The sequence below is a fragment of the Artibeus jamaicensis genome, unplaced genomic scaffold (genome assembly GCF_021234435.1).
Source record: "Artibeus jamaicensis isolate MK-2021 breed Jamaican fruit bat unplaced genomic scaffold, CSHL_Jam_final contig_1016, whole genome shotgun sequence".
Taxonomy (NCBI): Eukaryota; Metazoa; Chordata; class Mammalia; order Chiroptera; family Phyllostomidae; genus Artibeus; species Artibeus jamaicensis.
Genome location: NW_026521195.1, coordinates 8,313,102 through 8,328,476, shown reverse-complemented (window position 1 = coordinate 8,328,476; position 15,375 = coordinate 8,313,102). Strand labels below are relative to the sequence as shown.

At 52.7% G+C, this 15,375-nt stretch overlaps 1 protein-coding gene across 5 annotated transcripts in view; it reads right to left on the bottom strand.

The window, feature by feature from the left end:
- Positions 1-12,030, bottom strand: part of PDE1C (phosphodiesterase 1C) — a 382,013-nt gene extending 369,983 nt beyond the window's left edge. For 3 of the 5 annotated variants that reach the window (XM_053661810.1, XM_053661801.1, XM_053661831.1), the window contains exon 1: positions 1,430-2,064. In XM_053661810.1, coding sequence (XP_053517785.1) covers positions 1,430-1,514 — 85 coding nt within the window. In that variant the 5' untranslated portion in view covers positions 1,515-2,064. Of the gene's footprint in view, positions 1-1,429; positions 2,066-12,012 lie in introns of those variants that run through there. The other 2 variants (XM_053661833.1, XM_037126507.2) reach the window with 2 other exon arrangements.
- Positions 12,031-15,375: the final 3,345 nt, after the last annotated feature.

Here is a 15,375-nt window from a genome sequence, read left to right as displayed (position 1 = left end):
CTAGAGTCCCCCAAAACATACATACTCTGGGACCAAGCAATTGGACTTCTAGAAACCTATCCTGAAAGAGTATTCATGGATGTGCTCAAAGATGTTGTCTTGTTCCGTTGTTTATTAGGGCAAAACTTAAAAGCAACCTAAGTAGCCAACACGAGGAGATGGATGAACTATTCTATACACAGCAGAAACAAATCTAATAAGAAATATTTGATTACCAAACCTTATGATTGCATTTTGTTTAAGAAAATTAGACTTAATTTTGAGCTTAGACTTAATTCTGGAAGTAACGTGTGCATCCCTTGGCCCACTGGGGCCACCTGGTTAGAAAGACCCAAAGCGGTCCAGAGGTGAGCCCCCGTCCCTTGGTCTCTTCCAGCCCTGAGCAATTTCCTGCGCCACCTCCAAGCTTGCACCACCCCCAAAAGCAAATTAACACACCCCTCATTTTCAAAGGCTTGGGGGCCTGGCTTGGCCCTGCTGCTTCGCCCACCTCCTGGAAAGGTGAGAGGCAAGCCCTGACCATTGTTTGAAAACAGCACCCAGCGCTGGACCACGAGCGTCAAGAAGCGACCTCTTGCAGTTCAGCTTGCAGAGGGTCAGCCCGGCCCGTGGTCCTGCTCCCTCTAATAGCCGGGGTGATACTTCCCACCCCCTCCTGTGCCCCTCCTGGTAAAGGGTTTGAAGAAAGCAGTGCACCACTGGGAGATCAGAGGACAAGAGCAGTTTTTTCACAAATATTTTGGTGATACAGTACATCCCTCCCTGCCTGCACATTCTCTCTAACTTCTGCAGAAACTATCGCCCAGTCTCTCTCTCTCTCTCTGAACCTATTTCTATGCCCGTCTGTCTCACCCTCGGCACCTCTCTAGTTCCTGTCACTGTCCTCCCTCTGTCATTCCGTCTGGTGGTCTCAGTGTTGGCATCTGTCTGTCTCTATTTCTGACCTGGTGTCTTGGTGTTTCCATTGGTGTCTCTGTGTCTAGCTGTCTCGGTCACTGTCTCTCTGTGGGTCCCTCTGGGTGTCTCTGTCTCGGTGTCTATCGTGTCCACGTCCTTCGGTCGCTGACACCCCTCTCGCTATTTCGATCTCCATCTTTCTGCCCCCATCCCTGTCCCTCTCTCTCCCGAGTTGAGTTACTAAAATCACAGCAAGGAAACCTAGCCCTTCAGGGACGCAGCTTCCCCGGAATGTGGGGTTAGAGCGGAGGGGGGAGGACGGGGTGCCGCGGGGAGCCCCAGTCGCAGCGACCGGCCACACGCAGGATTTCCCCAGCCCTGTCACCGCTCCCCAGGCTCCTGGCGAGCGCCTCACGGCCCTGCCTCACCTCTGGCCACCCCCAAATCCCTCAGCTAGAAAGCGCCCTCACCGCCACCACCAGAAAGAGCGCTTGCCCAAGCCTCAAGTCGGACGGGGGAGGAAAGTTCTCACCGATGGTGAAGCTGTAGCCATCGATGCTGAAAGTGGCGCTCCTGCACTTTTTGAAGCCCTCTTTCCTGCTGCTGGCGTCCGTCATGGCTCGGCTCCACCGGCCCTCAGCGTCCGCGGTCCCCGGGCAGCAAAGCAGCAGCCCACGCCCACGCCCCGCGCTTGGCCGCTGCGCGCTGCGCGCTGTGCGCTGTGCGCTGAGCCGGCAGGTCCGCAGTCCGCCGCTGGTGGCGAGCTGGGCGCAGGGACCGCAAAGTCAGCTAACGCACTAGGCGTGCGGCAGAGTCAGCCAGCATGGCAACTGCCCCAGCTCCAGTGCCAACTTCAGATGCGACAGACAGCAGAGCCGAGGAAGTCAGGCGGCACCGGCGGAGCGTGCGTCTGCGGGCGGGGCGGGCGGCGGGCGGGAGCCCCAATCCCTGTCTGTTCCACCCGAGTCTCTGGGAGCCTCTGAAACGCGCGCGCTACACACACGTCTGTTTTCTGTCTCAGCTTCGCCCGCCCCTCTCTGGAGGCTGGTGGGGTTTGGGGACCCAAGGGAATGGCCAGATTCAGCGTCGTGCTTCTAGATGTTTTCTCTGGCAGGCAGGAGAGCTCGCAAAAAGCACATCAACAGATGGAAAAGCAAACATTGAAGCCGGGCAGATGCTGCCAAAGTTTACTCCAAACAAGGAAGCCGGGAAATCGCCACGCCCACTTCCTCCCAGCAGCCGGCCCCCGAACCGGCCTGGAGCCGGGAGATCATCACTTCTCAGCAGTACTCCCCCCACCCCGCCCGCCAAGGGACGGTTATCAAAGTAACCCATATCTGCGGCCGAGCACTTTCACACGGAGGCCGGCCGTTGTGCAATTCACGACCAAGCTCTAGCCCACTCCCAACGGCTCATCTCAGCAGCGCTTTCCAATGTGGTTGTGCCAAATAGGATGCTCCTGAAACTTGCGGAGGTGGGAGAGATATTAGAAATCCTATAGCCAACCCTGTGGTTACAAAAGAGGAAACTGAGGCCGAGAGAGACTGGACTACGGTCCTACAGCTAGAAAGTGGCAGCGTTTGGACACAGGCGTTTCGTTTTATGACGTCCATCACTGGTCCTCCCGGGACCTGAAATGGCTGAGTTAGGCCAGGTCTACACAGGGGAAGGCCTTCCCTCCGACCAGCAAGCAGCCACCACACATTAATGATCAGTGTTCTGTGTCAGGGGCAGGGGGCTCGTGTGCAGAAACCAGCGCCCAGTCAGTCCCTTAGAGTCCCCCCTGGTGTCACAGGTCAATGACAGGGCTGTCTGTGCCCAAGCTTTTGTGGGACTACAAGTAACTCTCACTGGTTGTGATGGCATGAGACACAATGAGCAAATGCTTGTCAATATTAAAAGAGTCAATTCGCTACATTCCTAACTGGTTCTGCAATGAGTTTAGGGAGCAGAGAATCCTGAATCTAACTGAAATTAGAAACCTTCTCCCCTGCCCCCACAAAAGGGCCCATGTACACACATGTGCAGTATCCTACATAAAATTTCAGGGGGCCCATGAAACCCTCCAGCCCACTGGAATGCAGGTTGATGAACGTCTCAGGAATTGAATCTTCTTCTTCAATTGACCACATATGTTCAGAGTAGTAAGAATTCCTAAATGCTGGCTGTCCTTGGAACTTTAGTTACAAATGCTCCCGGAACACCTGGACCCCCACTCACATCGAGCGTGTCCTTAGGGCAATGGTAAGATTCATCGATCCACAGGCAGAGGGTGTCTCGGACCCCGTGGCACCTCTCAGCGGGGGAGTCCGGGGTGCTCTGACCCCGAGGTGCCCCTAGAGACTGGCCATGGGCACGGCGGGGAAGCACAAACCGGGCTCTGTGGACAGGCAGGCCGGACCTCCGGCTCCACCGCTCATCAGCTGTGGGGCCTTGGGCAAGGGCTGGGCACCCCTGGGTCCTGCTTTCCTCCTCTCACAGAGAGGACGGGGAAGATGCGGGGAAAACCGGGGCTCGCGCTGGGCATCCGGCGCCTGCAGGCATTAGGTGGCTCCCAACTCCAGGATGTGGACCCTGTGGGAGATCCTTCTCCGTGACAACAACGTACAGCATCCGGCACAAATAAGGCTCCCCTTTTATTACAAAATATTTTACTACAAAATCATAAGCATGTCATTCTGTAACATGACAACATCACCCTCAAGCATACCCTATGACATTCTAGGTGAAATGTTCAAATTAAAACTATAAATTATCACACCCATATTATCACCCGACCAACCACACCCCAGCAAGCCTTACTTCTGCTTGGACCCTGCATTTCAGTTACTGTGATCGCCATTGATTTTATAAGAAAATTTTATGTAGACTATATTACTCACCATATTATATATTTTAATATAGCTCTCATTTTCCTGTATTTCTCCTTCTTTTCTAAACCTGTAGCAGAAGCACTTGCCATGTCTTCTTCAATGAGGCGCCAGAGCCCTGAGTTCCCATTGCCTCCAGTAGATTCTCAAGAGAACAGTATCCTGACGCAGTGGCCATCTGGCCTTGAGTTAGTAAAATCAAAACTTGGTATTTCACTGCTCTTGGCAGAACAGCTTTTTTGCAATATCATATGTAAAAATAATAACAATGTGATCATTTCTCGGTCCTCTCAAGGCAGGTAAAAATAACCTGCCTGAACAATTGGAACTGTTTTTAAACGGCTTCTCCCCCGAACCATTATCCCTCCCCGTGGTGTTCGAGACGGCACACCTACAGGCCTCCGCACGGCTCCGAGCTGGGTCCCACGGCGGCCTTCCCGGTGTGGGCCCCCACAGCAAACCGAGGGAAGTGCAGCGCCAACGTTACATAAGCAGAGAGAGCGCGAGCTCCAGACCGAGCTCAGGAGAAGCGTCTCGCTTTCAGAATTCTCCTCCAAGCACGCCTGGGAAGTAAGGAAACTAAACCAAGACAGCCACGCAGGTGTGCGGACCCTCTGCTCACGCGGGCCGGGCAGGGTCAGCACACTCATGCCCGCAGGTCAAATCCGGCCCATCACCTGTTTCCGTAGAGTCTTTGAGCTAAGAAGGAGTTTCACATCTTTAAGTGTTTGAATAAAAATTTGAAAGAAGAACATGCCACGGGACGTGTTGAAACCATATGAAGGTCAAAGTTCAGTGTCCACAAAAAAAGGTTCATTGGAACATGGCTATGCTCGTTTGTTTACATGTGGTCTGTGCCTGCTTTTAAACCGAAAAGCGAAGCTGAGTAGTTGTTTCAAAACCGTACGGCCTGCAGAGCCAAAAATATTTACTGCCTGACCCTCTACAGACAATGTTTGCTGACTCCTACATTAGAGCAAATACCTCACACCTGTCCAGACTTGGCTAAAAGCTCCAGCTTTATTATATTTCCTTTAAAATAAGTCTGAAAAATGAACTGATCTTTAACTACTGGAATGGACTCCCACAAGAAGGCATACTACAAATGTCTGTTGCAGGAAGGAAGGCAGGGAAGAAACAATACACATTTTACTAGTTTAATCCAGTCATTAGCCAAGACGAATTAGGCGGAGATTAATTTATCCCCAAATGTCATGCTTGACCCTGGCTTCCTGCCAAGGAACTTGAGTAGGAACTGAATTCAGAACCCAAAGCAGTTCAGAGCGCACGGATCAAAGAGTGCCCTCAAAATACGACAACCGTCCGTGGAAAAGTCCAAATGTGCAGCAGACCCCTCCGCGTCCGGTGCTAATACCGAGTCCTTGGATGCCACCTGTGTCAGGGCTGCTACCTAAAGTGTCAAAGTCAGGTACTTATTGTTCATTGGGTTTTAAACCTCCAGAAAAATAATAACACATTATAAGTAGGACATATTATCAGAAAGTCAGGTTCTAAGAAAATAACTTTCATTTGTCATACTAAAGAGAAGACGGCCCCTCCGTACCTCATGGACGCATTTCAACCGCTCTCACACAAGACGCAGTCTACCACGGGGAGTTTTCCCTACAGCCAGCGGCCCCAGAATTGCTCCCCCAAGTCCCCCAGTGAGAGCGCTGCGCACATTCCTCATGGACACCCACTGGGCTACCTGACAACCCCTCCAGATTGAGGAAAGGCCCCCTCACAGAACCTGGGCCACAGCAATGGCTGCAGGCAGTGAAGCTTCTGACCTGCAAGCCTGCTCCTTGGGCTGTAGCCGGTAGGATCCAGAGAGAGCTAGTGAGTATCTTTACTGGGACTAGGAATTACGGGAGGTGACAGAAAGTTCCGGTACAGGCCCACGCCCAGTTCCCAGCCAGTCTACGAAAATCAGCCCCTCCCAGACCCCATGAGATGACACACTTATTCCACATGCCCTTTCTGTGTACGACCCAGCGGAAGGGGGTCTCAACACACTCCCTGCAAGGAGGGACGTAGAAGCGAACAGAGAAACGAAGAATTAAACTAGCACCAGTGCGTGCCAACTGTGTGTTAGGCACTGTGCTAACCAGGGGGCTGTCCTCGTCTGTGGGGGCTTCACCACCAGAGAGAGCCCCCGAACAACCCGGCTGTCCAGACACTCTGCTTTTTACCCTCCCTGTCTGCGCAGATGGTCTCCGCCACCCCAAAAGGGAGTTAGTGAGGGCTGCAGGGGGACTGCCTCCACAGACACGGGCTTGCCGGGACCGCTCTCTCCTGCCGACCCGGCAGGTCTGAAAGGGACTGTGAGCCTCCCCTGCTCCCTGCCCGCCTTCCTCTCGGGGCTCCGCTCAGACGTTCCCTGCCCGCTCTTCTCATTCAGGCGCCCTGAGGATTCTCGCACTCTGTGCTTCCTGGGGAAGAACAGAAGGGGAAAAGCCCCACACTAGTATTTATTGAACACCTACTATGTGCCAAGTCCTTATCAATGGGCACGGCTAGCCTCTGTAACAAACATCCACAGTCCTGGTGGGCTGACACCACAGTCAGGGCTTGTTTCTCGCCCATCACAAACCCTACTATAAATTGAAGGGTGGGTTTTGTTCTGTGGGGTTACTGGAGCTTCCTGGTGCCCACCCCTGGACGCTCAACATCTGGCCGGGGCAGGAAGAAAGAGTGAAAAGGTGGAAGGCCATGAAAAAGGAGTTCTGGGACCAGGACTAAAGAAACACACATTCCTTTTTCCAATTCTAGCCAAAGGTTAGCCACAGAGATCCACCAACTGCAAGACGGGGTCTGGGCAGCGAAATCAGGAAAGAAAAGAGGGTCTGGTCAACATGGACCCTTGGAAACCCTGTCCTCTTCACCGTTCTGAGCAAGTCTGACCACCAGGTCACCAGGTGCAGGCACAGTTTATACCTGTGTGCCAAGAGCCAAGGAAAGAATCTGCCTTGATCCCGAGTCCAGGCTGAGTCAGTCGAAGCCCCCACGCCCACCCCGATAGACATCACAGCTTTGCCCCAGAAAAGACCCCTCTTCTTCCTGTGATCCAATGTCAGTGTGCTCGCTTACAGAAGGTTAAAGGGTGGAAACGATTTCAATAGCGTGTTATACTATTAAGGCTTTTCTAAAGCTCTGGCTTTAGAAACCAAACCAAAAGAATAATTCATTTAGTCATTGAAAATTACATTGTCTTGTGACAGATGGGTTTTTTTCTTTTTGTAACTGAAAAACATAAATATATAGAAAAACAAAAACCCCAGTTTGTTCAGAGGCAAGGGGAATCGCAGGGAGAAATTGGGTGAATACTCTTTTCTCGCCAGCAAAAGGTGCCACATCAGACTTGCTTGATGGGGACCTGGGGGACACGGGACCAGGGTAAATACAGAGCATCCAAGGTTACCATCTGCAAGGCAACAGGTCCCCGGTGGATAACCTGTCACAGGGAGAGTCAGCAGGCACCTGCGCTGGGACGTGGGAGAGGGAGCCTGAGGGGCCAGGCACTAGCCACTTACTTTGCACGTGCGCCTGTCTGGTCTCCGGTCCTCCACTGGATAACAAAGACTGGAATGATGGAGTTCAGATTTCTTCCTGTGGATCTGAAACCCCTGGGGAAGGGGGCTGCTCTCCGTGGCAACCGTGGCAACAGAATTAGCAAGAGCGCCGAGAACACTGGAACCAAGAACAGACAGGCAGCCCAAAGGGGGAACTTCTGACACCAGAGGGGATCCCAGCGCCTGGCAAAATGACTTGTAATAGAAAGATCCTCCTCCATCTGTTGTCCACGGGCAGCTCCTTTCATCTGGGATGTCCTTCCACTTAGTGACTCAGCACAAACAAAGGAGGCCAACATGTTTCTCACCACCAGCGCACACACACGTATGCACACAGCTAGGTACACACACACCCCACCCTTGTGTCCTGGCTGTGGCCCCTGCTGTTGATGGCCATGACAAGGATGCTGGTGTTGTGGAGTAAAGGTAAACTATGTTTCAGGGAGAGGCAGCCTGCAGAGCAGGATACAACGTGGCTGCATCTACATAAAAAAAAAATGCACATCTGAAAGACAGGGAGGAGACACACTGAATAGTGACTGTGACCACACTTTGGGACTAGGACTGGGGGGGAGCTCCAGAGCCTCATGGTTTTAGTTTCAGGCAATGGTTAATGACCTCAGTAGTGCATGCATGCGGAAGCTACTGTTTCAGGAACTGCAGGTACGGTCCCTCCTGGCTCCAGGAGACCACAAGCAGTTCAACCTCTGTGCTGCAGGAGAGACCATAGTAATCAAGGTGGTATCGGAGCCATTGCGTCCCAGGGAGAGACATTCCGCCACCCAGGACGCAGATGAAGAAAATCACCCAAGACACAGGATGCAGGACCCAGATAGAAAAATCACCAGTCAGCAGATGAAAGGATGTCAGGGGAGTTGCTGGACTGCAGCTTTGATTAACATCTTTCCTGAATTCCAAATCCCTTATGTACACTCTCTATTCCCTTGAATTCCAAACCCGTCACTTACACTTCTCTTCTGCTTATAAAAATGGGCAGTTTGAATTTCAGATGGTCTGTTGGGGTACATACCTGCCATCTTCTCAGATCACGGGCCACCTGAATAAAGCGCCCATAAAGATTCAATCCCTGTCTCTGTTTATTGGTTCTGGAGGTGACAGGAAGCATGAAAGTTTCAGGATCAGAGGTGACTCGGGTTCCCCAGGGACAGCGACACCAGGCTTGTCCTCATTCCTGTGGACACAGACTGGCTGCACCCAGTGAGACCCCCACCCAGGAACCTTAGGAGAATTTAGTTTCTTTTTTTATCTGTCCTCCAAATGTTCTACTATGCCCATAATTTTTAAAAACAAAAAATAAGTATTTTAAAAGTCAGTCATCCATACAGACACAGATATCTAAATTACTTCCTCTGTTTGTCATGTTGCCTCTGTTTGACATTTTCTAATTTAAGATATACATCAAAATAAATGAACCAGATCAATGACCCACCCCAGGGCCGGAAGCTTCACGATCTAGAAGCTTCCCAATACCTAGACCAGTGCTGAGTACCGAGCAGGCGGTGGCTGAAGGAACACATGAATAGTCCGGTTCTGACGGGGACACTAAGCAGAAGTACGGAAATGGACACACCAGCCCCCTGAGGCTGGGATGTGCGCTAAGCCTCCTCCAAGATCACGGCAACATGCCCGCCCTGACCGCTGATTGAGTGAAAGAGAACTCCTATCTGTTGCCTGCAAACTCCTGGCTCCTCTTCTCAGAAGGGACCTCATCCCTCCATCATCCAGGACCCCTGGGGACACCCTGCTCCCACATCACCAGTAATGTGGCACCTTCTCTGTTGGCGCTTTAGAAAACCCTGGGCGTGCTCACCGTACAAGGTGTGCAGGTGCCCAAACAGATGGCCGCGGGACCGTGAGGCTGGAGCCCTGGTCATGAGTTATGAAGTCTCCATGGTGGGAAAAGCAGAGTCTCCACATGGATGGGTTGACTGAAATCTCAAAGTCACAGGCAAATTTTCCCAGGTGTTGATTACACGCTGCTGCCCAAAAAACTCTGCCAGAGAATCAGACAGTCTGTATTATCATAATAAAGAAAAGCAGTTATAGTTGGCAGCAGGTGGGAGGATTAATGATTTAATGCTGAAATGCTTCTGTCAGGTATTTAAGTTACTGAAAGGTTTTTGGGGTTTTTTTCCCATTGTGATAAATTCTGGCGCATACATTTGGCAACCAAGTTTCTAACAAAATGCCTCTCCAAATCACAAAGGGCACTGGGGAGGATGGAGGCGATTTGGTTTTCCCTCTTTCCACACGAGTTGCCCCCGGGCTCAATGAATCCTCCCTGGCTTTGAAGTTGTCCTTCAGACCACGAGGCGTCATCATCAGTACCGGCCTGCCCTCAGTGACACGGCCTTGACTCAAAATGTGTGACAACCAAAGCAAATCCCCAGGGAAACTGAACGGCTACGATGTGGAAACAGCAAGTGGGGAAGAGTAAAATGGGGTCCTGATTCACTGATTCAACCGAAAGAAGTAAGAGAAGGATCAATGGGTCCTTCCGGGAGTTTTCCTCATTTCTAACCCATAGTGGTCGAGTTCCCCACTGTGGGGAACCTGCCGGACCCTTTCTGCTACAGAGTCACCTTTCACCCTCCCAGCAATTCCCATTTCCCGCACAGAGACGCTGAGGCTGGCTACCGCAAGGGGCCGTCCGAGTCCCGTCCAGGCCTCCGTCCACCGTGCGTGAGGCTGCCTCTCCTCACCTTCTGAAAGGGGTGAAGTCTCAGGCACCTCCTCTCACTGCTCCAACCTCTTCCTTCTTAAATAAAGCCCACAGAAAGCAGTGAGCAAGAGCGAGACGGGCGCTTCCCATCCTCGCACCTGGAATACAGACCGTGCCCCTGACATTTACTGCCCTTGACCTGCCCTTGAGGTTTCTGTCCCTGGGGAGGGTGGGTTTGGTTCCCACCCACAGCACTGTCCCAGGTCCCCCCTCCCCCGTCCCCACATGACCACCTTCAGCTTCCTCCCAGGCAAAGGGAAATGAGAAAACCCAACTGTAGTGAAGGTGACTCACTCTAGTCAACGGCCCCTTGGAGGACCACAGACCTGCCTCTCGGACGTTCAGATGGACCTCGAAACCTCCCCACAGAGACTCTCCCGGGAAGACGGGAAGAGACCCAGCCACCTCGAAGGAATAGGAGGGAGGAGAGGAAGGAGAAAACGCCCAGAGTTCCCACAGGCCCAGCAGCCGAGCTCCGCAGCCAAGCCGCTGGGGCCAGGCTCTGGGTCACTGCCCCTGCCTACAAACAGCTCACAGTGAGTAGATGACCATCTGACAGGGTGGTGACAAACAGGAGGTGGGGGGAGCCCGGCAGGGGGGGCCATTACTGCAGCCCACATTTCCTGCAGGAGATAACATTAACTCTAGTCTCGTTTTTGACATAAGAGTGATAAAAAGGCACGAGCAAAAGTCATAGTTGTTTTTTCCTTTCCAGTGTCATTTTCATCCTGACCACGCTCACACCGTTTTCATCCTATGCACGCTCATGTCCACTGCAGCCGGGGTCCAATCCTGGGACTGCTCGTACTGGCTGCCTGGCCCCGGGCTCTGCCTCGGTTTCCTCACGGGGCTGTGTGAGGACTTAATGACTTAGCACGTGAACCGTGTTCAGAGCCATGTCCGGCATGTAGTAGCCACTCAATAAACACCAGCCTGCTATTGCTGTGGGTATTGTTGTTTCTGCACCTTGTGCATTTCCGTGTGCCTTTGATACACCTGTGAAGGGTGGGAAGCCACAGGTAAGGGGCAGAGGGTCAGAGAGGGGGACAGGTTGCCCCAACAGCGAGTTCGTGCCGTTCTGGCACCAGAACTTCCGACTGCCCGCTATTTCCAACACTTCGTGATATTTTACAAAGTTGTCCAAAAACCCGGAACTCTTGGAAGGAAGTTCACATAAACAAGGAGGGAAATGACCCTGAGAGGCAATGAGACAGAGTCAACGACCTGGGGGTGCCGGGATCCTTCGAACCCCAGAATCTCCCCCCAAGCATGGTAAAAACCCTCCACATTCCCACGACTCACAGGGCCCCTCTGTCCCACAGTCCCCAAACTGCCACAGCCCATGGCACCAGGAACCTCCTTCAGAAAACAGGCTCTTTCTTCCCTTCCAGGGCCCCAGGGTGCTGCCCCCCCAGCTGCACTTTACTGTCAGCACCGTTAGGCGGCGCCAGTGTGCTGGCAGAACCCCGGTGGTGTCTTCGCACCAGGGCCCACCCCTTGGTCTGGCAGAAGTGACCGGGATGAAGGACACTGAGCCCACTAGGAGAAGTTAAGGCAAGAAATCATGAAATGATTAGCCACGAGGACGTTAAGACGGACGGCCTTTGCCCGGGTATTTTCCCACCCAGCGCAATGTGCTGCAGCCAGGCCTTTCCGGAGGCCCAGAGACCTCTGCGAAGTGCTGGCTGCTGCTGCTTTGGAACGGAGCCGCTTAGGAAAGTCCCAAACCGCGAGGCCAGTCCAGGGCAAAGGGCTCGGACCGAGGCTCAGAAGAGCGTGATTCACACCCCCCTCCACGAGGTGGAGGGGGAAGCACTGCGCTCCGAGTTTCCATCGCTTCAGTGGGACTCCCGGGCCTGCCTGCGCTTCCCTGAGCCCAGGTGGGAGCAGAGGAAAGAAGGGTGCTGGGAGGGTTTCAGACTGTGTTTACCTTGCTCTCCTGCGCCCTTGAGGGTCTCCCCGGTCTCCCCTGTCTCGCCTGGGCTGTCTAGTTCTTCCGCAGCCTCTGTCCTCCTGGCTCCTGCCTCTGAGAGCGGAGAAAGGAAACATGGTCCGTCAGGCACCTGAAGGTCACCAGAGGAGCACGTGCAGCTGACCACTTCCTGCCTGGACTTTTCCCTTGGCCCCGCCCCCGCATGCTCAGCTCACTCCTGGCTGGCTCTCTGCCTCCCCCAGACCCCGAAACACTGGTGTTCCCAAGAGTTCCGTGGCAGGCCCCTGTTCTCACCCAATGGTATCCATCCCCTTGGATACTGTTGGGTTTTTTCTTTTTTGTTATTTGGTTTTTGGTTTTTGGTTCAAGCACAATTATCTCCACTTTTCCCCCCACCGACCTCCCCTACCCCACCCACCCCCAGCTCCCACTTTTAATCAAGATTTTTATTTATTTATGTACATATTTAGAGGGGAGGGAGGTGGAAAGAGAAAGAGAAGAAGAGAAATATCCACAGGTTGCCTCTCCTACAAGCCTTGACCAGGGACCAGATCTGCCAAGCAGGCATGTGCCCCGACCAGGATGGAGCCAGCAACCTTCCGCCCTGTGAGAGGACGCCCAGCCCTCTGAGCCGCACAGGTCAGGGCATGTGCTCTCGACTCCAGCCTCTCCTGCCAGCACGGGAAGGGGCTGGTCCATCTGGGCAAATGGCGAGCCACCACTGGCAAGGGGACAACCGGGAGAGTGCAAGGAGCTCCCTGCGGGCCCCGGGAATGAGCCCCAGGTGGCAAACCTTCCGGGTCCAGAGGAAGCAGGAATAGAAAATGGGCCAAACTTTGCTATAGAATGTCATCGGCCACAACTCGGTACGTGTTTATAATGCCTCCCACTTTCCAAGTGGAAAAATGAACCAGAGAGGTTAAGTCGTTTGCCGAGGCCCCTGGGCTCCTCAGTGGCAGAGTCAAAGTTGGAACGTGGGTCCTTAGCAGCCAGAGCTCCAGGTGTGAAGGCTGAAAAGTTAAGTCCATTCGAAAGTGAAAACACTCCAACGTAAATTTTTCTTAAGGCAGTGTTTAATTGCACCTATTTTATAACAACCAGAAGTGTTTTCTCTCAGTTTTCTGTAGTTTTTATGCCTCCTGAGCACAGGTAAATGAAACGCAAATACACACTTTGCTACCCCCAAACCCAGAGTGAACAGGGTGGATGAAAGACCCACCAGGATGCCCAGGCACTGGACACAGAGAAGGCGTCCCCGCCCAGGGTCCGCTGTGCTGGGGGAGGGCAGTCGGAACGATTTTAGGCCGATTTGAAGAGTGTTGATTTGCAAACAGCGGTTCTTCAACCTCCTAACTGACAGGTTACTGTCTCACCAAACCCCAGTTCGTAGTAACATTTTATAAAGTTCACAAAGGTTTGGTTTCACTGAGACCACCCAGTGTATGAAATCTTTTGAGAATGACAACTGCTTATGAATTCTGTGAATTTCAAGCATCATGGTCATCATAAATATTAAGGATTTGTAAGAATAGAATGGGTTTTTCTTGTCCGATGCACTTTCAGACCAGCCAGCTTCTTTTTGCTATTCCTGGACGAAGGGATCTGCTTTCTTGATGGAAGAGCAGAAAGGGTTGTGGGGGGTGGGGTGAGGGTAGTCTGCACAGAATTGTCGCGGGGGGGGGGGGCGGTTGTCCATGAGTCCCTGCAAGCCCCTCCCCCCAGGAGCATGCACGCACACACAGCTCCACTCCAACTCCTGCACATGTTCATAAAATGAAAGTTCCGTCTGGGCGTTATCGTTCACGTATCCGGGTCAATGGAAAGAAAACCCCACCGTTCATGCAGCGGACACAGCACTGGGGGGAAGAAAGGCACTTTGAAAAGCAGGAGCATTTTCCGAGCACGCAGGGAGCCTCTGGCGCTCTGCCCCAGGTCGCCGCGTATGGTCGCCCAGAGCCCCGGGCCCTGAAACCCACACGCTGCCGGGGACCTGTCCTGGTCCTGCTCTCAGAAGAGGGAGAGTGAGGCTCAAAGTGAAAGTGCACCAGGGGCCCTAAGTCTCCGCTACAAAGCTCAGACCTGCCCTGCCCCGGAGGCTCTTACTTACAGGAGATGGGGGAGGACGAAGAATAAATTCCACGGCAGCCCCGACCCATCGGATTCACCAGGCCTCACCTCTCGCTCCCATCTACAGCTGTCCACTCGGGAACAAGGGCTCACTGACCAGACACCTCAGTCACTGTGCGGGTCCTAAACAAGATGAACCAATGCCCCCCCCCCCGCCCGCTTCCGGGAAGCGGCCTTTCTTCCCGCACAACCACAGGGCAGAGCGAGAGGAGCGTGTCTTTAATTGGGACGCCGACGCACCGCGGGAGCAGCGGCGCTGCCTGCGGGCAAGGGAGGAATCCGGGCTGGCGGTCTCTGTCGCGCACAAGTAATTTTCAGAATACCGTGTGACCTTCTCCGGGACGCATTACACAGCTGCTCCAGAGTTACAGAACATTCCAGGCTTTTTCCTGCTTTCTCTTCAAGTGCCTCATTCAATAATTTAAATCTATTCCGTTCCTAAAGCAAACACTTACTTAGTAAACACTTCAGCAGACACCGGGGAGGGGAGAAAAAGAGTTTTGGTCTTCCACTAACTTGAGATGAAATCAGCTTAATGATAATTATTTTTCACATTTAGTTTCTATATTTGCTAAATGGCCTGACCTTTGGAGAGCAGGGTTCATCCAACGAACCCCTGCCGAAGTGACAATTAACCTTCCCCACCTGTCCGCTCCGGCAACCCTTCCCGCCCATCTGTTTCCAGTCTCACCTGTTGTCCAATCCACAAGGATCCGTCCCTTCTCTGTCTCCGTCGGTGCTTCTGCTCCTATACTTGGCATTTCATACACATATTAAACATGTTAAATATGTACCACGTTACATGTGCCAGACAATATGATGGCAACTGAGGACAAAATAAATACTTACAATAGATGGATTCACTGTGTGCTCACTAAGGGCAGGTGTTGTTGCAAGTGCTTTTGTGTATGTTATTTCATCCTGGTGATCTGCGAGAAATGTTCTACTATTTCCCCAATTCTACAGATGAAGTCAGCGGAGTCACTTAGTAATTGCTCGGGGCTACTCAGATCCTAAGTGATGGAATCAGAATTGAGACCCAGACAGCCAGGCTGAGAGTCCTGGCAAGTCACCACTACTCTACAGCTGCCCCTCCTCGCTCACATTCAAGAAGCTCATCGCTGAATAAGAGACAGACATGGGACGAGAAGAGGACGCTAAAGGGGGACATGCCTGAGTGCCCCGAGGAAGGGTAACCAGCACAGACTGGGAGAGTTTAGCAGGAATTTGTCA